At 39.4% G+C, this 23,441-nt stretch overlaps 1 protein-coding gene across 8 annotated transcripts in view; it reads right to left on the bottom strand.

Moving 5' to 3' along the window:
• The window catches only part of PPFIA2 (PTPRF interacting protein alpha 2), a 289,892-nt gene extending 270,956 nt beyond the window's left edge, over positions 1-18,936 (bottom strand). For 5 of the 8 annotated variants that reach the window (XM_033056913.2, XM_033056914.2, XM_033056918.2 and 2 more), the window contains exons 1-2: positions 18,607-18,935; positions 10,550-10,800 (exon numbers count right to left, since the gene is read on the bottom strand). In XM_033056913.2, coding sequence (XP_032912804.1) covers positions 10,550-10,798 — 249 coding nt within the window. In that variant the 5' untranslated portion in view covers positions 10,799-10,800; positions 18,607-18,935. Of the gene's footprint in view, positions 1-10,549; positions 10,801-18,606 lie in introns of all 8 variants that reach the window. The other 3 variants (XM_033056919.2, XM_033056926.2, XM_033056917.2) reach the window with 2 other exon arrangements.
• Between the last annotated feature and the right edge of the window lie 4,505 nt (positions 18,937-23,441).

Genomic DNA, 23,441 nt, shown 5'->3' with positions numbered 1-23,441 from the left:
GCTGCACCTGATTATAAGCCGCACATTACAGAGTGTGATAAAAGGTATCTGTTCTATCACCATCTGTTGAGGGTGGGAGCAGTGATCCTTATCTCAATGGCAGATATTCTGCTAATGGGCCATCCATTGAAAGCAGGCAGGACATTGTTCTTTATCTTTCCCTTTCTCCACTGGACTCCAGAGGAAAACCGGATTTCTCCACATCACCACTGGACCTCCAGAGGGAAACTGCACCTTGTACAGGAGCACTGCTTCAACTGAATCACATCTGTCACTGCAAGAGGATGCAGCCACCATTTAATGGGACTGCTACCAACACCCTGCCTGATGGGGTGTCAGCTTGTACTCTGACTTTGTCAGGGTTTGGAGTTTGTTTCTTTGTAGTACTGTATTTCTATTTTAATTTCCCTAGAAAAGAACTGTTATGCCTAATTCCTATATTTTTGCCTGAATGCCCCTTGATTTCAAAATTATAATAATTTGGAGGGAGGGGTTTACATTCTCCATTTCAAAGAGAAGTTCCTGACTTTCTCAGCAGACACCTGTCCTCCAAACTAAAACAGCAACTTTTTGTTCTTTGTCCGTATAAAAACCGCACCTGATTATAAGCCGCACTTTGGGTTCGGACCAAAATTTTAGTCAAAATGGTGCGGCTTATAATCGTGAAATTACTGTATATAATCTCCAAGTTCCATCTCCAAAACACATTTCCCCAAATAGCACTTGTATAGTACTAAAGAAAGGAGTTTTGCCTTTTTTTCCAGGATAAAAAATCTTTTTTTTAGGCAGTAATTCTCTCAGTGTTGAATACCTATAAAGAATTTCTCATTATGACAGGAAGAAAAAAACACAAAAATTAGAATTTTGCACTTCAGATACTGTCATGAGTCTTATTTTGATAGTGAGAATGTCCAGGGGCACTTGTGAACACAGAATCAATTAGGTTGGAAAAGACCCCTGAGAACATCAAATCCCATTTACCACCAAACACCACCTTGTCATCTAGACCATGGCACCAAGTGTCAGGTCCAGCCGTTTCTTAAACATCTTCAGGGATGGTGTGGGCAGACCATCCCAACAACTAATCACCCTTTCAGTGAGAAAACTCCTCCTGATGTCCAACCTGAACCTCCCTGGCTCAGCTTGAGGTTGCTTCCTTTAATCCTGTTCCTCCTGCCTGGGAGAAGAGGCCAACCCCCACGTGGCTACAGCTTCCTTTCAGGGAGCTGGAGTGAGGTCTCTCCTCTCTCCTGAGCCTCCTTTTCTCCAGGATAAACAACCCCAGCTCCCTCAGAACTCCTTGTAGGACTTGTGCTCCAGACCCTTCCCCAGCCTTGTTGTCATTCTCTGGGCATTCTCCAGAGCCTCAGTGTCTTTCTTGGAGTGAGAGGCCCAGAACCAGACACAGAACTGGAGGTGTGGGGTCACCAGTGCCAAGTACAGGGGGACAATCCCTGCCCTGCTCCTGCTGGCCACGCTATTGCTGATCCAGACCAGGATGCCTTTGGCCTTCTTGGCCACCTGGGCACACACTGGCTCATGTTCACCCACTGTCACCATCATCCCCAGGCCTCTTTCTGTCCCCTTGCTCAACTTGTTCCTTCACTACTTGCTCTTTATGGACTAGTTCTATCATTGATTGAAATAACTGGGAAAACCTCCATATGATTTTCATGAACTCTGGTCTAGGGCTTTACTTCCTGTGTAGACTGACTTTTGCTCTACCCTTCTTAGAGAATTCTGTCCCTTTGATACAGAAGTATGGTTTATCTACTTGTTCATTATCTTTTCCTTATTGGTTCTTCCCTTTATTTAACTCTATATTCCCTTCTGCTTAGAGCATCATTAAAAAAATACCATAGAAGGAAAAAAAAAAAATCTGTAATTTTGGTTACTTCATAATTTCAAATAAACCAACCTACAACAAAGAACCTTACTGTAAGTCTCCAAGATTTATTTAATATTTTCAGTTTTGACATATGACTGACTGTCATAACAAATCAACTGTCACAGTATAATTGGGATTTTTTTAGAACTCATACCCAGTAAAGAATGCAGTTCACCAACAATCATTAAAACAAAAAATGCTTATAATCTGATCCTATATAGGAAAAAACTTAAAGGATAAGATATACTCAGCAAATGATGATTTGGAGCAGATTCTTGAGTAGACTATAGAAATGTTACACTACACAAAATAAAGTTACTACTCTACCTGGCCCTTAACTTCTATACACAGAAGTTCAGATTCCTGGAGATCATATGAAAGATCCATATTCATCAATACAAACAAACATTCTTAAATATTCTGCATTTCCTTTGCTTTCAATAGAGAACTTAAGAAGAAGGGAGTATGTTTTCAAGATCTTCTTGGATGATGTCTCAGCCTCTACCATCCACTTTCAAGGACATGAGCAAAAAGTAAACTATCAAATTCAAGCTCTATAGAATTGCATTATTTTTCCCAGATTTTCCTCACTGTGTAACTGGATAGAACACTTTGGTTAGAAGAAACCTACAATAATCATCTAGTTCTACTACCTGACCAGTTTAGGGCTGACCAAGTTAAATCATTTTGTTCAAGCCATTGTCCAAATGCTTCTTAAACACTGAGAGGCATCACTATAGTTGTTATGAAAACTAGGGGAAAAAAACATGACTATGGTTGTTATTAAAACTACAGTGTCTACAGTTTTGATGGCAACAGCTTAATTTATAGGGACTTGGACAACCACCTGTGCTCTGTTCTGTTGACCAGCACCATTATATTTTTTCTTATATTTGTGTGTCTTTTGAAACACTCAGATAATGAGCCATCAATACTTAATGTAGCAGTTGATGTACCTGGTTCAAGCTAAAATAATTGATATCAATGTTTATGAAGCAGATACAGAGTGAAATGGGAGTACATAGTCTTGACGATTGCTTTAGGCATTCACCACATGTTCCTCCTCCTCTAAATATTTAAGTTTCTGTCTTTTTTTCCCCATACCACATTTTATTCCTCTTCTGGATTGCTACATCAGTCTTCTTCAGTCATCAAGTATTTATTAAGTCCAAAGCTTTTAAGAGAAAATCTCCAGCTTATAATTATTTGCAGTATGCTATTGAACACACAGAATTTCACAACAACAAGGAAATAAACTCAATTCAAATTGTTACTTGTATGTATAACTATACCTTTAACTGGGCTTTGTTGGGAATATGATGACAGTTTTAGAAAAACAGTCCAGAGAGTACCCAGCTAAAGCACTGTCTTACGTAAACCACCGATATTAGTTAGGAGTCACCCACCAGAACAAAATGGGTATTTAACATTACGAAAACAACTTTCATTCAATTTTATGTGGAAAAAAGAACTGCCATGTGCTGTTATATGTTCTGCTACTGAGGAAGGAAAACCTTAAATTTTTCCTAAACATTTGTTAGGTTGGACACAAGTAATACTTCAGCATTGTATTGGACTTAAACCATTGCAACTTTATAATTCCAAGTTTTCTTCAATTTCCAGATACTCTGTCTTCCCTCTATACATGTAAATCCTGTATCCTCTATTACAACTAATAGTTATAGTTAGTACCTGATTTTTGGCATACCTCTCAATATGGTCCCCTCAGTGTTAATATCTTGAGACAAACAGCTAAGATAATTAGCAAAAAAAGCACCATCCCAATTTCTTCATGAAAATATTTCTATTATTTAGTAATCTAAACTGCTTTTGGCAGTCACAAAGACTTGCTGCTTGCATTGATTTTAGTGGAAACTGCATGGATTCAGAACACCTGAAAATTAACATGTTTATATTCAGTAGCCCGCAAAACTATAAAATAGAGGAAATTCAGGTATAGAAACAAACATTGGGTGAAGCTTTAGTTTTCACACATGAATGCAGAGTACATCACTGGATTTTTGAGACAGAAAACGTGGAACTTTCACCTCAGACACATTTCACTCAGATCTCCATTTCACTGCTTGGAATTATTTTTAAATTATTCCCTGAAAATCTGAGAAAAATGCATAATCTTGCAAGATAAAAAAAAAAATAGATGGAGAACTTACAGAAGTCCTTCAACACGAGGATATTTTTAGAACTTTAGAAAAGTACTGATTATTCATTCAAATATACAGGATGCCATTGGTACTCTATGTTCTTCAGCGCAACCAGAAAGAAATAAATAGTAAAAAAAAGCCATCATTCCATCTTCATCATAGGAACAAGAGCTGTTTTGAAAACAATACTGTGGGTCAAGCTATTATTTTCACCCAAACAGCAAATGTCCATTCTTAAATAAATGAAGCCTATTTTAATTATGACTGTTTAAATCTGTGTATTTATTTCTGTGGGGCTATTCAATTTTTGTATCTACATATGTATCTGTGTGATGCCACTGTTTTGTATCCATGTACTATATGCACACACCTCTAAACAGAAAACACAACGTCAGAATGAGGCCTTACTGACTCACTATTGTCTCCCTATACCTTTCTTGTGTCTGGCAGTAAAAAATTCATTGCTCAGTGTATTGGAAGAAACTGCAAGTCTATCAACAAAATTCTCTAATCACAATCCTATTAAAGGTTAACATTGATCAAATTACATAAACTGGTTCAATAAAACAAGGCCATTACATTTCCCTCTTTGGTTTTTCCCTTCTATCATGCCTCTAGTAAGCATTTCTAAATGAGTGGTATCTTATTAGATCAAATAAAACCTTAATGATTACCACTATATTTCTATTACTGATTTTATTACTGAATTGTTGTAGCTAACAATTACAATTTAGTAGAAATCTATGGGGTACCAGAGGATATCAAAGGATTCATTTTAGTATTGCAGTTCCACACTTCAAACAATTTTAATATCTATATCCAGAATGATTTGCAAACAGTGCTGACAAAAATATCTATTGCAGATTTTTTTTAAAAAATTGCAACATTCAAAAGAATTTAAACTGAGCTAGAACTAGGTGTTTAGATCTCCACCAGAGAGGTTCACTCGAATCACAACATATTCAAACTCACTGAAAATGAACAATTTAAATTTTAAAAAACAAAGAAAATAGAGCTCCAATGGTCTCTCTCAGTATAAATTATTCAATTATCTCCACCAAAGAATAACATATCTGGACTGCTTTAGTTTTATAATGTCTATTTTAAAGACAGGAGCTTTTATACCCATGCATAGAAGAATTCAATTCATATAAGTTAAACTGTTTAGAACCATGCAAACTACGCATTGTGCTCCAGCCACACCATCCCACATCGCAGAAGGCAAAGGCATGGACTGGGAGAATGCAGAACCACCCACTGAAGACTGGGTTTGAGATTATGTACATCTGAGGAACCTGAAGGTGCACAAATCCATAGCACCTGATGAGATGCATCCACATGTCCTAAGGGAACTGGTGGATGAAGTGTCTAGGCCATTATCCATCATATTTGAGAAGCTGTGTCAACTTTGTGAAGTCCACACTGACTGGAAAAGCAGAAACGTAACCCTAATTTTTAAGAAGGGTAGAAAGGAAGATCTAGGGAAACGAAGGCCAGTCAGTTTCATCTCAGTGACCATCAAGATAATGGAGCAGATCCTCCTGGAAACTGTACTAGAGCATGAGGAAAATGAGTTGACTGGTGACAGCCAACAGTACTGAAAAAGTTATACCATATGTGCATATTCTGATGATCAATACATGAAAAGATTTATAGCCATTAAAAAAAATCTGCTACCATAAAGGATCAGGTCAGGACTTCCTGGTAATGTAATATTGAAGAGACAATGAACACAAATGGAAACACAGTCTGTTCTTCCTGAACATCAGGAAACATTTTTTATTTTTTACAGTAAGGGTGACTGAGCACTGGCACAGGTTGCCTGGAGAGGCTGTGGAATCTACCCTCAGAGATATTCAAAAGCCATCTGGACACAGTCCTGGGCAACCTGTTCTTAGTAACCCTGCTGCAGCAGACAAGCTAGACAAGGTGACCTCCTGAGGTCCCTTCCAACCTCAACTATTCAGTGAATAATAATTTCTAAGTAAATCACTGAGCAAGTACATTATTAATGAACAAAATAAACTTGAGTAGAGAGTGATAACTTATTAACATCTTCATTTAAGTAATATCTTCCATAACATGAAAATTACTCCTGAAAGGTTAAAAGAAACAATAAAACAACTAAAAAGCAAGACTCATTCAGTGTTGTTTACCAGTGTACATTTAAAACTATGTGTCATTCGAAGTCTTACAATGATGTACACTGTGTTTTTCCAGTTTATTTACAAGGTAACTAATCAAGATGGTATTTTCTAGACATTTTAGCTTAGAGAAGATTATGGTTAAATTTGTTTGAGAAAGTTGTAACTGAACATTTTCCTTTCTAGCACTCAGAAACAGAGTTAGTTCCTAACCTTTTTAGCAGAACACTTTCTTATGCTATAGTAAAAGACCTAATTTTTCTCCAATAAAGTAAAAACACACTATTACGTATTGAGATGCTTCCTCATTACAGTGTAGTTCATTGTATTTAGCAATTCTTTTTTTTCTGGACTCAAGAGTCATGACCTAAATGCAATAAATTCTTGTTTTTGAGGAACGTGCAGACCCAAATACACTTTCCTTAGAGGCTTCCACTGTCAACAGGAAGCTTTGGGAAGAATAAACAAGATCACTTGAATATCTCCACAATAAAGTCTGAAATAAAGAACCTGAAGGGTTGTTCTGAGTTAAGTTCACAGGTTAACCAAAGGTATTATGACATACAATGTCTTTTATATCAGCTTCATCTTGAAAACAGTTTGGGGTTTTCACCATGTCTTTGTCTAAGAAAGATGCCATTACTTCATAATTCAAGACCTTCTTTTGATGAATGATCTATCTTTATTCATGGTACCCTATAATAATTTATTTCTTCATCAACATTATTTTTGGTTTAAAACATTTCTTTCACCTTCACCTTCTCATTCCATCTTCCTGTCTCTCCACGAAAATCTATGAAATCACTCAAGGTCCCTCTCAAATCAGTTTCCCCAGAAATAAGAAAACTTCAATTAGTCTTTTCAGGCAGAAGATATTAGTTACTTCTTCTTTCCTCTAGCAGTGTTTTTCTTAATCTCTTTCAGTTTCAGGTTGACTCCCAATCACTATTGAGTCAAAACTCAGGAAAATAAGGTACAAACCACCCCTTAGTTTAACTGCATTAATATTTACCTGCTTCCAACAGAAGTCTCTTACATAAGACATTTCAAAATGGTACTTTCCATTTTTTACCTCAATTTTTCCATTTTCCCACCTCCCACTTGCTGCCTACCACCATTGTAAATCATATATTATCCCTCTTTACTACAGTTACCTAGAAGGTGATGAACTTTTTTATTGCCTTCTAGATATAGGGTGCTCACCCTTGTATCATGCACTACCATCCCATCTCTTGTGTATTGTAATACTCCCTTAGCTGCCTATTCAATCCAATTTTGTGTCATCTGAAATTTCCACTAGCATGCTGCTTCTTATGTTCAAATTAATAAAAATTGATCTCAAAATACATTAACTACTACTACTCTCCTTCCATCCTGTCAGTCTACTATAAGTGAAAATTTTATGTCTCTTTTACTACTTACCTTACTAACTTTTATATTGCTTTTCCTTACACACCTCCCATCTATTAATAATTTAAATGAGATTACTTCAAAAGATACCATTTTAGGGATGCTGTAGTTCCCCACTTTAAAAATTCTGGTTCAAAAGAATGAGCTACTCTGTATAAAGATAATTTTGATAAGCCCTTGTCATATTTTTAAGTTAGATTTTTGTCATGTTACTAGATTTTCCTCCAAAACAAGTTTTAAAGTCTTCCCTGTTATTTTATTTAGACTAGCTGATTTGTAATTCTCTGTTCACTTTTCCCCTCCTTCCTTAAAAATAGCTGTTCAGTTACACACAGATGTTCATAAAGTTAAGACTGCCAATCTAATGGAAATAAAATTTATTTCAGTGATAGCACTTAGCATGATAACTGTATTTCTGTAACTCAGATTTGAAAGACATAGTTAATTATACATTGCTCTGTTGTAGTGCAGACCAGTATAAAAACTTAAAGACATTTACAGTCATTGGCTACAGCATTAACAGCTGTAACAGCATTAACTAATAATGCAACCTTCCTATTTAATGTTATTTATGATTTCCTATTTCCCATCAGACAAGATTTTTCAATGGCTGAGTTTTCATGCCAGCTCTTTTTGTTCAGGTTCTATTTATTACAAGTCTAATGATTTTTCCAGAACATATTTTTCACTGCCAACAGTTAAACAGACAATAAGCAAAAACAGTGTCCTAACAAAAATGATTTGGAATATAAGCGTGTCAATACACAGTTTCTACACCCAAAGCACTATGCAAATACTAAGAAATAATTGAATTTTGGAAACCACTCGAGGGATCAAGAGCTAAAAGAATAAATTCTGATAAAGCAAGACTCATTAGATGTCAAATTGAAACTATATGATAATTATCATTTAGATATCTTATATTTATATATTCTTTTCCTAAATTGAGTGAAGAGACAATTCTTTGTCTCCATTAGGTAGTATTTTTTCAGAAGGCTCTAACAGGCAGTTAACAAGGCAAGCTTGCCATTCATAAAACCATAAACCAAAAAACAATAAAAGTACTATGTAGAATATCTCAAGTCCAGAATTGAAACTAAATAGTATGGCAATGATGTGAAAATCACATTCTTGAAAGACTCTATTACTAGAATGTTATATTACTAAGCCAGTGTTCTGTACTTATAAGAACAGATTTCTACAGAATTTAATCACTTACATCAAGATCTAGAAAACATATTTGATGGACAAAAAACCTGATTCTTCTTTTAAGTGTAAGCAGTGGGTCACACAGTTTCTCATATGGAAAATCTACATCTGTCTTAGACATAAGGATGAATGCTGCCTGAAACAAACATTCGTAATGGTTCATGATAAACCAAAGTGTTCACCCGACAAATCAATTGCTTTTTGGGGGTGTGTAGCTATCATTCAAAACCACATAACACAGTATGATTTTAATTTTTATTTCTTACTAGAAAAATAAAGAATAAAATACTATTGTGATCCATTTCCTTAGAATTCTTTTTTATGCTCTGTATGACATTTATGCTGAATAGTATTTTCCTTAGCTAGTCTCCAGTATTTTAGCAGGAGTTCTGCATATGCAAGACAGAATCATTAGGGCTTAGACACCTGCTAGTGCTCAACAAAAGTACCTCACTATGGGCTCAGTGGAGAGAGCCTCTGCACACTGAGCAGCGCGCTGAATGGGACTTCACAGATGCAGAGCATCCTCTCTCCTTTGGATTTCCAGCAGTAAATATTTGAATAAAAAATGTATGCTGTCTTTCACTTACTCTTTTCACTCTTCTATGGAGAGACACCTGTACAAATGTAGCTAAAACTTCCCACAAATAAAATGCAAAAAGGAGAAAAAGAAACCAACCTTGATTTTACAGTACATCAAGATCATTGCTACTACTTTTTGTTTGTCACAAGACAGCTACAGGCATTCTTATTGTCTGGAGCTAATGCTCAAGTTGCTAATGCTGTTCTTCAAACAATTACAGTCTCTCTCACTCTTATTTAGTCTAATCCCAAGATATTTCAAAAACCTGCTGAGGTTAGCCCTTGAACAACTTCTGTTCCTTATTTCAGAGGGTGTCATTTTCCTCTTCTGTCCTTAAAGTTTTTCTTATTCGTTTCATTCATCCTTATTACCTCTTTATTCCAACCACACACTGACATAATTCCTCCCAAGGCCCCGTGGTCACATTTCCTAATAAGTGACAGCTGAGAGACAGGAATTAAAAAGCATGGAGAAAACCTGAATTTTTAATTGGTATCTTTCCAACCTCTGGCAACATAGACAGACTGAAGTAAGATGTTTCTTTGCTTTTAATTCTAGTGTACTAAGAAACAATTATATTGATATAGAATATTGAAATATAATATCACATTAGTATTTTAATTGAAATAGTTCATTTTGAAGTTCCTAAAAAAGATTAGGGTTACTTCAGATAATGAGATTTATATAAATATTTAAATTTAATTTCATTAAATATTAAGGTATTAGTTGTTTTTGTGGGTTTTTGTAGTACCTTATTTAATCTACATAGGTCAGTTTTATTTGTTGTTTATTAGTAACTCTTATCCAGAAAACATTCTCATTCTTTTTGCTTTATTTCTACAATTAGATCTTTTTTTTAAATGATCCCTCACCTGTAGTAAATGCTAGAGCAACAGCCAAAAGAACCAGTAGCTACAGTCCTCATCTTGTTCTCCTTCAAGTCAACAGCATTACTCCTACTTTTAAATATGAAAAGAGGTCCCAGAGAGGCCAAACCAGGTAGTATTAATTCAATAGGAGTCCTGCAGCTGACATCAATGGGAGCAAAATTTGGATCTCAAGGAATACATACTGATTAGGGTTAAAGTAATTGGTATCAAGTAAAAGATCAGTGAACCTAAACAAAAAAAGAGCACCTTTATTAACTACATACCTGAGGCAGTGCTGAGTTCAGCTGTCGCTGGAGGGAATCTCTGTCGTAGATGACATCCTGTAGGCGTTGCTGTGCAAGTGACAAGCTTTCCTGTGTCTCCCGAAGGGTATCAAGGAGACGGTCCCTTTCATCCAGCATGTTCACCATCAGCTGCTCAAAATGAGAATCCGAGTCCGAGCCACTGCTTTGGGACCCCCGTTGACTCATCGGGGTGTCCTCGTTTATCGTTGGCATCACTTCACACATCATTTCTTTAAAAAGAACACAAATCAAGGAAGAGCTCTTCAGTAGAGAACACATTTGAGGATATTTCATAAGAGGAATAAACTGTCGCATGGACACAGTTAGTAGATTATTGCATTGTTCCCACTTTCAAACTGGTGTGCAATGTTAATCAGATGGTCAATAGAGAGGGATTAAATACAGTGACTACTTCCACAGAGCAAAGACTTTGAATGTGCTTCCCAAAATTAAAGAAGGCTGACTGGAAAAATATGGAGTGTTACAGAATATTTTAAATAAATAGTTTTGGAAATAATGTTCTCCTAAAATGACAGAAACTACTTCTTCTGCAATTGTAGTCTCCCTTATCGTTGCTTTTCTCCCTTCTCTTACTTAATTTCATTGTTGAATTGTTGTTATTGATGTCAATAGCTGCCACTAAATGCCAGATTTTGTCCTCCTCTAGGCAATTCTACAGTACAGCTCAGGCTAACCATTGATCCAGTATCATGCTGCCTTAACAATGCCAGGTTAATCTATTTTTCTATCTAGTTATTCCCATCCTCAGGGGAAATTATTCTCCAGTGAGCTTGCTCAGTAAGAGGTCAAGAACTAGAAACTCTGCTAATTACATCCCTGTGATATCTTGTGCAAATTGAATTACCAGAAGCAGAACCACTCTAGTTTGTTTCTTAAATCTGTCCTGAGCAGAGCAAATAGCATCACCTAGTCCCATGCTTCAGCTACAAAGCTTCTTATGTAAATCTCAAACCCCCTGCTCATACACAGGGAGAAGCCTTGGGAATTCTTGGGAGAGCTTTCTGATGTTAACTGCTTTGTCCACTGTCCACAGGGACCTCAGGATGCAGGATGCCAGCCAGAAGAGCCTGTCTTGCCTCCAGGAACCTCTCACAACATCATATTAGTACACTGTACTCAGCAAGGGGCCATCACCAGTCTCCACTCAGCTCCCACCTGTGCCTAACCAGTTTGGGATGGAAAAGTTCATAGTGAGCAAAGGGATAGTTAAAAAATTCCAAGGCCATCTGCCACTTGTTCAGTTCAATCATAACTTTTCAGTACGCAGCAGGTGGCCAGAGACCATGGTCTCTGCATGACCATTCTTCAAGAGCAAAGTTAACAATTTGGATATCACTGAGCTCTTCCTGTCTCACAATCATCAACATCTCATGGGTCACACTTCTTGTCCCAGGGGTTTCTCATCGGTGAAGCTTTGCCATTCAAGAAATTACTTCCAACGTCCTACACATGCAAATCGTTTTCTGGTGTGAAAGGCACAGCATTTGCTACCCTGGCACACAGGCTCTGGCAGAGTGAGAGTGGTACAAGTTTGCAGGAATACTGTGAAAAGAGGAAGGGAAACCTCTGTGTGGACAGTTGCTGCTACCTCAGCCCCTTGCATTCAAACTAGATAGGAAACCTCTTAAAGTCATTATGGGGATGTGGGAAGCCATATATGTAAGTGGTTGTGGAGTAGAAAGGGAATCCATGAGATGAATGCTCATGTCACTACTATCACATCTTGTCCGTCTCGGCTATTGCGTACAGGGAAGGCAGGGGGCCATGCATTACTCTTATTTTGAATGCCTGGACTGCATCGTTCTGACAGCAGAAGTAACAAACTTGGGTTATGACTAAGACAGCAGAGAAGGCAGGGAATGGGTGGGCAGCTCCTGGTGTAGGCAGTTGCTATTTGGAAGTTTTCTCCCACGGCTCACAGCCCCAGGAGAATCTTTAAAAGGTACAGCACTTCTTGCAGTCAGCCTGGTGATGTACATCACTTTCTGGAAGTTCAGAGATCAATGCCATTATTCCATTGGAACCACATACATCCTCTCCCTCCCTCACCCTGAGAGTGGAAAGAAACACAGTAAAGCAATCTTTTAATCTGAGCCAGACAGAAACGCTGATAGGGACGCTTTGACTCTTGCAACAGCGAGGAGTGGGATATATGGGAATCCTGAACCACGCCCTCACACAGATTGTTTGTGGGGGCCCATGAGGACCCCAAACGACTCTAAAGGAAATATGGCTTCTCAGAGTGCTCCTGGGTCACCAAGCCATAAATAAAAGAACAAAATCTCAATCAACTGGAGGTTTGCTGTGGGGCTTTCGAAGAAAAATTTCTTAGAGCCTTTCTAGTATGTAGTGCGGTTCAATTTACTATGATTTGTGTCTTCTTGCCTTTAGAAAAGCATTTTCATTTTCCTTTTTTTAAACTTTTTTTGCATTTATCATTCTTACATGTGTCAACACAGGAGATGCTTTCAATGACCTGAGGCAGCCACCATTTAGCATTGCCCCCAAACACAAGCTGAAGAATAGAGCTACTTCCCCAGAACCTTATTACACCTTTTATGAATTTCCTGATTGATAGCAGGAAAGAATCAAAATACTGAGAATATTTGAAGAATTTTTAAATTAAGGAAAAAAAAAAAAGAAAGAAGGCTTATTTAGAGGGACTGCAGCAAAAGCTAGGACAGGCAAAGCAGAGGAAGAGCTTCACAGAAACAGAGGAGGAGGGTCAGCAAATAGACCGATCACAATCCACGAGTATAAGATTGGAAGCTGAGGACAAATAGAAGGGCACAAATGATTTTGATCGTTATATAGGAAGTGAATTATGTCACAGAGTTACAAGAGCTCTTGATGTTTCCTGAGCTTTCTGATGGTGTGTGCATGTACTAGTCAACCTTTGGCTAACCACAGGATGATGTGGTTCACACATGGGGTCAGGAGATTTAAATTTAAGAGTCAGCTCCCAGTTTAGCTATCACTGAAAGGAATTGAGTTTGTATACACCAGAAGCACATAGAGGACCAAGACAACACATGCAGACAGACACAACTGAGAGACTCATGCTAAAACATAAAATAAAAATTGTTTTGCTATGATCAATTTGGTCCAATCACTATGTGGTGATATCCTGAGTGACTTGAATTGTATTTTAAAATTTCCAGTAGGGAAAGAGGGCCATTTCTGATTTTCCTACTGTTTGAATTTGAATTTGAAACCTAAATTTGGTGATTAAAAGCCTCCATGACCCCAACAATTTTTAGTCTGGTTTCATAATATAATCAGTTGAAATATTTCATACAATTAAATTAGAAGCAATCACTCTATCTACCTACTCTTCCCCACTTATCACAGACCATAAATCTGTGTTAAGCTGAAGTATATTTTACAAAGGAAGGATTTCAATCATTAAACACTGAAAGTGATCTCTCTAATAAATTAACCAGAATAAGTCATTCTTTCTGTGAAAAATATATTTCTTTTTCAATTGTATTAATAGGGAGACACAGCCACATTCAATGCTGCAGTTCAAAAAGGATCGAAATAAGGATATTGGCAGGCCCACTTCTATTACACTCCAGAACTCCCATGCCACACATACTTTTGTGGCTGACCTGTGAATTTACATAACTTCTGAAAAAACTCAGATATCTTACCCTATATATGCATGAATCAAAGCTGCATCCTGGACTACATGATAAATGTACAGCTGAACAGATCTGTGCATACATAGCAGGTATTTGTCTCAGGTACTCAGTTCTACATGTAGAACTACATGTAGATATCAATTCTACTCAGAACAGAACTGAACAAGATTAATAAAGGACTGCCATTAAGCTTTCTTTTTGTTCTCCATTCTTACCATTCCAAAAACTGGCTCGGCTCAGACAAGTTGATTTTTCAAACCATAACTGCTGGAAAGACCAAGCACATTCATAAATTGACATCTGGATATTCCATGTTTTCTAACTGTGTTTATCAGCCTGTCATATGATTGATGGAATATAACCATATGCCCAGGAATGGCCCCAAAAGATCATAGATTGGAATGAGCCCTCTACTCTTTTGAATTGGTTTTACACAGTGTAATAGGCTGTTAGTTTCTCATTCAACTCTGAATGCACACTGAAAATCAGATGCATAAATATCTTCAAGTCTCTCCACTTGGTCTGCACACACCAGCTCCTATGTTCAGGTATTTGTTATCGCAGCATAGTATCCCTTTCCCTAATCTGTACATTCCTGTCAACTCCTATGAGGCAATTACAGTTACATTTCTTTGATGAGTCCTATTAGTGAAAAATAATTCAGAGTTGACAGTGACAAAAAAAAGAGAATAAGCAAAGACAATCAACAATGTACATGAAGCATTAGCATCCCACCTCTCAAGTTTAAAACAGAAACCTTGAATTGCCTTGCCACAACTCTAAATTGCAAACTAACCTCTCTTAAATTTCAGGTAAGGTTACAAAATCTAAATTTGACAAAATTCGAGTGCATAAATATCTGCCTTAATATCCAGAAAATTACAGTTACCACTAATAATCTTTTTATCTTTCAAAACTGCAGTGAGTAGATTAATCTTATTTTGCATTGGCCCAGCACAGGGCAAGGGGTTGTCACAGATGACTTACAAAGGTCCTTTCCACACAGAATAATCCCATGGGATAGGAATCAAATGAATCAACTACCAAACAAATCCAAGAACCCAGAAACACAGACTTTGCTTCTTTCCAAAGGAATGATGAATGGTGTTGAATTGAGTAAACTCAGGTATCTATACCCAGCCATAAAAGAAGGCACCTTCTTAGAGACCGAGTAAATTCCCACTGACGGATTTTACTGAGAATTTCTTTACCAAGACTTGACACCTCAAATCCTGCTTGGTTATACCAGTGGTGTCTAACCATGCATCTAGCAAGCTACTGCAGCTCATTGTGCCAGCAGAGAGTTGCAGGTTTTTGTCGCAATAAACTGAAGAAAAGAAGTCGAGGGAGGAATGAAGTAGAGGGGGAACAGGTAACTAAGACCTGAACGGTCCATCCTTGTCATCAGGAGAAAGTGAGGTACAGGCCAGCTAACTACAGCAACCCACTAGTGAGTGGACAGCCACCTTGCTCTGTCAGGATATGACAGAATCACTGAATACTTAGGGTTGCAAGGAACCTCTGGAGCTCATCTCCTTCAATCTAAAGGTATGTTGAGTGGAACACATACAGCAAAGAATGAACACTGAGGAAGCTGAAATTTCTTTCCAGTCGGTGTTAAGAACTACAGGTGGTGGATTAAACACCTCTGTCCCATATTTTCAAGACCACAGAAGTCCATGATAACTGATTGAGCTCTCCTGTACATCATTCTATGCTAAGGCTTCCCATGCAGCCAGGAAGTGCTTTCTTTTGCAATGAAAAGGAAGGGCAGGATAGACAAGGTGACATATTCTTCAACTTAAAGAGGTGACATTAAAAGTTGGATGTGCACTATATGACTATATGCCTCTTAATTCAAAGGAAGAGAAGGAAAGTTTGTGCTCTTTGTCAGAAAAAGGCTTACTTGCCCTGTAGTAATACAATTTAACTAAAGTTATGCTTGACTGATCTAAGCCAACAAAAATAAGACTTTTCAAACATGTTTCTCTTTCTTTAAATAGAAAAATAAAAGCTTCATTGATACTGAAGTTAGTACTTCTACAGTTCAAAGTTTATCACTTTACCCAGTATCCTGAAGGTAAGTAAAGCAACCCCTCAATGAAAGATGCATTAAATCACCAGCATTTTACTATAAGTACATAATCACTGTTCCTTAGATCCATCCTGAGCCACAGAGCAGACATTGCAATTCCCTTGGTCAGGGTGCCCCCACAGCATCCAAAACTTGCAAGAACTGCAACACATAGAGAACTTGTATAGCACCTGCAACTATCCCAAACCCCCAGAGAGGTTGTGAAGGGGGACCAGGATACTGACAAATACCTGCTTTCTTTGAAATCTATGGAGCACATAAACACTCCCTAGAAATAGACTTTTAGGTAATGTCATGATTTTAGGACTCTTCCAATTCGAAACAAAACCGAGGCTCTTATTTTAACAGTAGCTCTGGACCTGAGTGCTCAGGCAACCCAGCCATACACAATGGCAGCTTGAGAAGCAGTACACTGAAGTTCTCTAAACACATCATCTTTCTCGTCCATCATGTATCTACTGCATCTACTACAAAGCCTTTTCCAGGTTGATTGATTCCTAGTTCAGTGTTTTCTCCAGTCATTTGCATGGAATCTAATCCAGCAAATGCTCGAATTCATGGAAATTCTCTCATGGACTTCAGTGGGTTTGGATCATTACAGATGGTTGGAAAAGTCACTAACATAGACAAGCCATCAATCTCCTGTCATTTTACTCCCTCCAAACAAACGCATAAATATCACAAGTGCCTGTTATGTGATACCAGGGAGCATGCTGGATATTATGTGACCACTGCCTACCATATCACCTGAAATCACGAACAAGTTTCCCCTCTAAACACACAAAGCTCAACTGGTAAAAAGCAACTACAGGTTAAAGTAATCCATTCTACTAGAGGAGGAAAGAATGTAACCACATTACACTGTCATTACATTAAGATTTTTCATGCAAAAATGTCATAGCAAATCTATAGCATTAGCTGCATTATGTCTCCATTAAGAGTGAACTCCGTATTAGCTCAATTAGGAATTCTGCAGCTCAGTTTAAACATCCAGATAAGGGGAATGGACAAAAATTCCTACACAGAGCACAGGATATGGCCATCCTTGGTTAAGAGTTTTATAAAGCTTCTTTTCAGAAGGGACTCCCTTAACAAATTAATTGATAGTAGCTCTCTTATATTAACTTCTCTCCAATTATGATCATGTATGGACAAGGTATCAAAGTATGTCCTCAATACTGACTTGCTCTAAGACAACTTGAAATTTCTGTGGTACATATTCCATAGAAGTAGAAAAGAAAAAGTTGTCTTTCTTCTTCTCACTGGACCCCACCCTATTTGGCATCTTCTGTTGTCTTAATTGAGTCTTGGAAATATTTATTTAAGTGAACACTGTAACAAACTCCTCTGCAATCTCATTTAGCCTGGAAATAATTTACCAGATGGAGTTCTTTCACTTGGGAAGCTCTGGGAATAAGAAGACACAAAGCTACTTGGTTTCTGCCTGACAAAGGCTCTTAGACAAGCATTCATTTTGCTCACCTTGAAGGCCACCACCTTAGATGTGAATCTAATTTTAGTCCCTCACTCTTCTAGCCATAACTGGCTTTAAAAGCTTCTTTTCTGTTTACTCTGATGTTTGATTTGCACACCAAGGTTGAGCAGTCATTTCAAGTTACTTGTAATTTTGCTGCAGGAAAAAGAAGTCTAAATCTACCTACCATACATTCTAGCCTGTCCACAGTGACATCAGCTTGAAAACTCATTTCATTGGATTGTTCCGGGTATTTTGCATTTACAAGCTATTTTTTCCAAATCGTTAAATAGATATAGTGACTGATAAAACCATATCTTACTGCAATTATGTCTCTTCAGATGTCCTCAGCAGGATCACTCGAAGCACAGTGTAATTCCAATAAGGAAAATCCTTCCTATTGTCTGAGTGGCATTACATGCATATTCCTCCTCCTAGTTAACTCCTTACCTGCCAGTCTCCACTAAACTATGATATCACCTTTAACAGAAGCATCCTGCTCTCCTTCACAGGAGGGGTGGTCAGCACAGTACCTTAGAAAAAGGACTCATTCCAACTATCTGATCTTTATGTATCTTTTTCCTCTGACCCTCTACTTCCCTTAATCACAACCAAAAAAAAAAGAAGTTGGTTTCACATTTTTAGTCTGAAATCCCCCAACTCCCATTATAGAAATGCATTTAAATACCAGACAAGTACTACAGCAAGAGGCAGACAGCTAGATTTTGCATTTGCACCTCATCCCCCGAGGATATAGGGGCTAAGGAAGGAAGGTCTAACTCAGAAATAGAAGGTTCAGTACCTAGTATCTTTTATTTCGGCGTCTGCTATTTCACTTGATCAATAACAACCGCAGTCTCCACCGGCTTCGAGCGGGGACTCACACAGCCGAGCACTCCTGGACCATCTTCCTAGCAATGGTGACACAGGCGTTGCTCCGAGGAACCCCAAGCCCCCGCACCCGTCCTCCGGCAAGTCTCGCTGCTTGGCACCTCAACATTTTCTTCGGTCACTTCGTCAGCAGCCAAGAGGAGAAGCATCCATGGGAAAAATGGCATATTACAAATTTTGCTTTGGGAAGCAGAGCTCGGTTCAGACCATTGTCGGGAGCAGGAGGGGGGGGAGCGGCTCTTAAAGCTCCAGCAGCCCCTTTCGAGCAACAGCATCCTTGCAGCTGGAGGCAAACGATCACAGGGGGAGGGGGCAGGGCGAAAGCATCTCTCTTTTATTTCTTATCCTTTGCTAAACTTAACTAAGCGGTATCTGCCCTCCCTGGTTCCTCGATACCTCCCAAGCTAATTATGTCCCTCTGCGTGACTGAAGTCGACACACACGCACGACTGCCTGCATGGTCAAAAAGCAATCGCGGTTTTCTGCTTTTACAGAGAGAAATCCTCTGCCCACGGCTAGCCGCTGGCTGGCTGGCACATCGCAGCCCGGCTGGCACCGCGCAGAGCCCGCTGCCAGCCGCACGGAGCCGGGAGCGGCACCGGGAGCGGCACCGGGAGCCGCGGTCACACAGGGCACGTGGCCGCGCCCCGGGCACCGCTGCCAGCCCCGCACGGCCCGGGGACAGCGGCAGCCAGAGCGGCACCGCAGCGCTGCGCTGCTACAGCCTGCGCTTTGAGGAGCTCGGGCAAACGCCACAACATCTCTTCCAACCGTAGAGTGTAATAAAATGTATCATCTGCGGTCATCCGACCGTGAGAAAGCAGGGATAAAACCTGCCATATCTCAGTGCTCCGGGCGGGTAATTAACATCACACACTGGGGAAGGGCAGGCTGTGCCCGGGGCCGGGCTCCAGACCCGGCCGGGCCCGGAGGGCAGGGTGGAGGCGGAGGGAGCCGGGCTGGGCGCGCTCCTCGGCGCGGGGACTTCCCCTGGAGCCGCTGCAGTGGTTTTCACCAGTCCTTAAATAAATTCTGAAGTAATCGCGTCTGCCTCCTCTGCCTCACGCACGCGGCTCCCCAGATGCTGCTGCCGCTGCTTCGCGGCTCGCTCGGCGTTAATTCCCTCACGCCCACTCCTTAGAAATAGAAAAAGAAAAAAAGAAGAAAAAAGAGGACGCGAGGGCGTGGATGTTGAGCAGCGCTGCCTCCAGCCCGTACAATTCCTCTGCCCCCGGGCGCTGGAGGGGCCGGAGGGGCCGCGGCAGCCGAGCCCCCAGCACCTCCCGCAGCGCCGGCCCCGGGCCCGAGCTGGCGCACCCGGGGCGGGCGGAGCGAGGGCGGCGAGCGGGACAGTGCCGGCTGTCCGCGGAACCGGCATCGTCAATGAACCGGTACCAGCCGGCGCTTTCAGAGCCGGCTTGAGGATGCTCGCTCAGCCCACCTTGAGGATGATGATGTGCGTGTATGAGCTACTCAAAGTTTGTTCTTGCAAAAAATATTACATTTCTTCTGTATAGAAGAAGAATTTCATCCCTGAAGGATTGACTTTGTTGCTTCAGAAGCCTGAAGTCTCTTCATGTGCTGGAGAGAGGAGGGAGCCACAGCCAGGAGTGTGCTGAGACTCAGTGATGCTTGCTCTGAGCTGGCTTCACAGCAGGTGTGACACCGTATTGTGGGAAATATAAATGCATGGAGGATGCGCATCTGCGCTGTAAGGCAGATAGCTGAGAAGAATTGTCAACATGGACATTCCAAATCCAAGTGCAAAGAAAATACTGGTGCCATGCCAGAGTGTGTTACCAGAGCTTGGCCTCTTAGTGCAATGCCTAGGTGAAAAGAGAAAAAAAACAACTCTTCCTCTCCACCTGTGCCATTATTCCAAGCAGCTTTTTGTCATTTCATTTGTACATTTCAGATCATTATCTTGCCTTAATTATCAGCATACAAACCATTAGAGCAGTTGCCTGATAATCTCACTGTAGCTGAGGGCAAGAGCTGTAATCTATGAGATTCTTCCACTGCATGACTATCACAAATCTGATCCTTTGAGTTAGGCAAGTAAGGAAAAAGTAAAAGACTCAAAAGCACTTGCTGAGAGCAGTCATCCTCAGGAGGCACCGCCCAGACTAGGTGGTATGAACTTTTTCAAAGGCGGACATAGCTGATGGAGGATTTTACATTATTTGTTTAAGGGTTTTTATCCCTTTCTTTGAAATTAAAGATCATGGTTTGCAGCTTCAAACTCTCTAGAACTCACCACTGTTACTTTTTATAACACATCTATATGCATGGAAGTATCACTCTGTTCTAAATGTTGATAAAGATGGGTGCTACTGATGACATCCTGCTTTTTCCTTCTCTCAAACAGCATTTTGCTGCATAAAGTGTTTGTCAGACATGTGAGAGATCTGTCCGTGTTCACCCAATGTGACTGTTTTCATCACTCACCTTGGAAAATATTCCAGTCCCTGTTCCATGTACTGGAGGAGGCAATTATTTGCAAGCTGTATAGCAGACAGAACTCCTTCACAGCCATTTGATTTACAAACATTTATAGAATAGTTTTGGAAGTCTATTGGCCCCTCAGCTCCTCATGCCCATCCTCCCTACTGACTTTCAATCATTAAAGCAAAAGCCCAGCGCAGAAAGATTATTATTGCTTCTCAAGGTATTGGGATTGCTACCTGTACTAGTTGACCTGCTGCCCTCATCTTCTCCATTGCAGATTCACAGATGAATAAGTGGCTGAAGGACCATGTTTCACAGCACTGAGGTTACTGCAGAGTGCAGAAGCTGCCAATTAGCACCTGTGCTTTGTGGCACCAATTTAAACAAGAGCCTCCTTCTCTTCAAGCATGTAGGGGTTTGAGATCAATAAGATGGAGGAAGGGAAAACTCCTAAAGAATTGGAAACGAAAAACTATGAAAAAACCACAAAACCTGGGATGGAAAAAGATATTTGGGCTTGATAATAATAAAGGAATTCTCCCTACAGTAGGGGACATCTTTTGGTAAAACCTAAGTGGAGAGTTTTGGTTAAGAGCATAATAATATATTCCATGGAAATAATGAAAAGGTATTAGTAGTGAAAGGTATTTAGTATATTATTTTAATTATGAGCTTAAAAGCTCCTTGAATGGAACTTGACCATTAGATCTCCAAAACATGGTTTTGCTTATCTAAGCTCCAAGCATTATATTAATTCTATTATCTATTAATATGTCTATTCTATTATATTAATTATAATCAGTCCATTAATTACCCCAGAAATATGAAATGCCCTGTTGCTCTGGGAGGTTCTGTGTTTGTGTATGTATGTACTGGCATCAGGTGTCTGAGTAACTGCAACTAACAGCTGATAAAGTAAATCAGTGAACACTGGTAGGAAGAATATGGTGAGACTGAATTCTCTGTTACCTTAGGAAGTCCTCCTTACCATTATTCAGGTTACTTCAAAAAATATATAATCATATGTCAGGAGGACACATCTGAAAGCTGTCTTCCTTGCCTCTGTCAGTGTTGCCGTGGGGCTTTCTCATTTGCTGTCTCCAACAAAGGCAGAGTAGAGAATAATGAAATCCTTTGCTATGAACATGGTAAAAGAGGACATCACCATGCTCTCGAGGAATAACTGATCATGATGAAGGGAGGTGAAGACCAACTTGGAAAAGGTTTGCTGTTGCTTTGAAGACATACAGTGCAAACTGAGAAACAAGTAATGGTGGCAAACTTACATGATTCAGCTAACACAGTAAGAGTGGAAAGTGATTCCTGAATCATACCTGAATCATATGAATGATGCACCATTTTAATTTTTAAAGCCTTTTAATAGGTACTACAGCATGTTGAAGGCCCGATTAAGGTTTCTATATTAAAATGAAGAAGATAAGTCTTAGAAATTTTACATAGAAAGAAAAAAACAAAACAAAAAATGCAGTATTTAGAATTATAAAGAAACCATTAGGGACTAAGAGATAGGCACAAAAATAAAGTTCAGGAGATCTTGGCTAAGACTAGGAAAAATGTTATATTGTGTAAATAAATAACATTCCAGTGTAATTTGAGTTAGAATTCCAGTTGTACTTTACAATTACATTCATGCTTATTTCCCAAAAGCTTTCTGCATATTATCATAGCTTTAAGGGTTCCCTCGTAGTTCCTCCCTTTAAATTGCTTACCTGTTTCAGCTATGAACTTGATTGCTGCATTTTACTAGAAGACTGTCATAAACTCTGTTTTCTCTCTCTCTCTATCTCTCACTCTCTCTCACACACACCCCACATATAGAATTCACATGTGGCCTCAAAAATCAACATGACAGCCTTAAAAGTCTCTCATTGCAGACATTTGATGGGGAGGGAGAAAGTTCAAAGGAGGAATATACATTTAGCTTAGATGTGATTTACTCAAAGCCAGTTAAAGATCAATAAAATACAAGCCTGAGAGTTTTATAGCATAGTTACCACCTTTTGGTACAGATCAAAGCCCTTAGCTGGGAAAGGATAGTTTTTATTTCTGTCTCAGTCTGATCTGCAGGGCAGGCTCTGGTTTGCAGCTACAGGATGGCTGATTGGGCCACTGGAATTTTTTGGTCTTATTGGTCCTTTAGTGTGATTTTTCTGGATTTAAGGGCTGGTGAAAACCTGCTTGAGTTTCCCAGTTACTCACACACTTGTACTTGAGAACCTGAAACTGGAGGGGAAAATTTTTTTTGTGATCTAAGAGTGGCTTCAAGAACAATAGTTT

Source organism: Catharus ustulatus, chromosome 4 (assembly GCF_009819885.2).
Source record: "Catharus ustulatus isolate bCatUst1 chromosome 4, bCatUst1.pri.v2, whole genome shotgun sequence".
NCBI lineage: Eukaryota > Metazoa > Chordata > Aves > Passeriformes > Turdidae > Catharus > Catharus ustulatus.
Note: the sequence above shows the minus strand (reverse complement) of the source record. Positions and strands in the feature narration are given on the sequence as shown.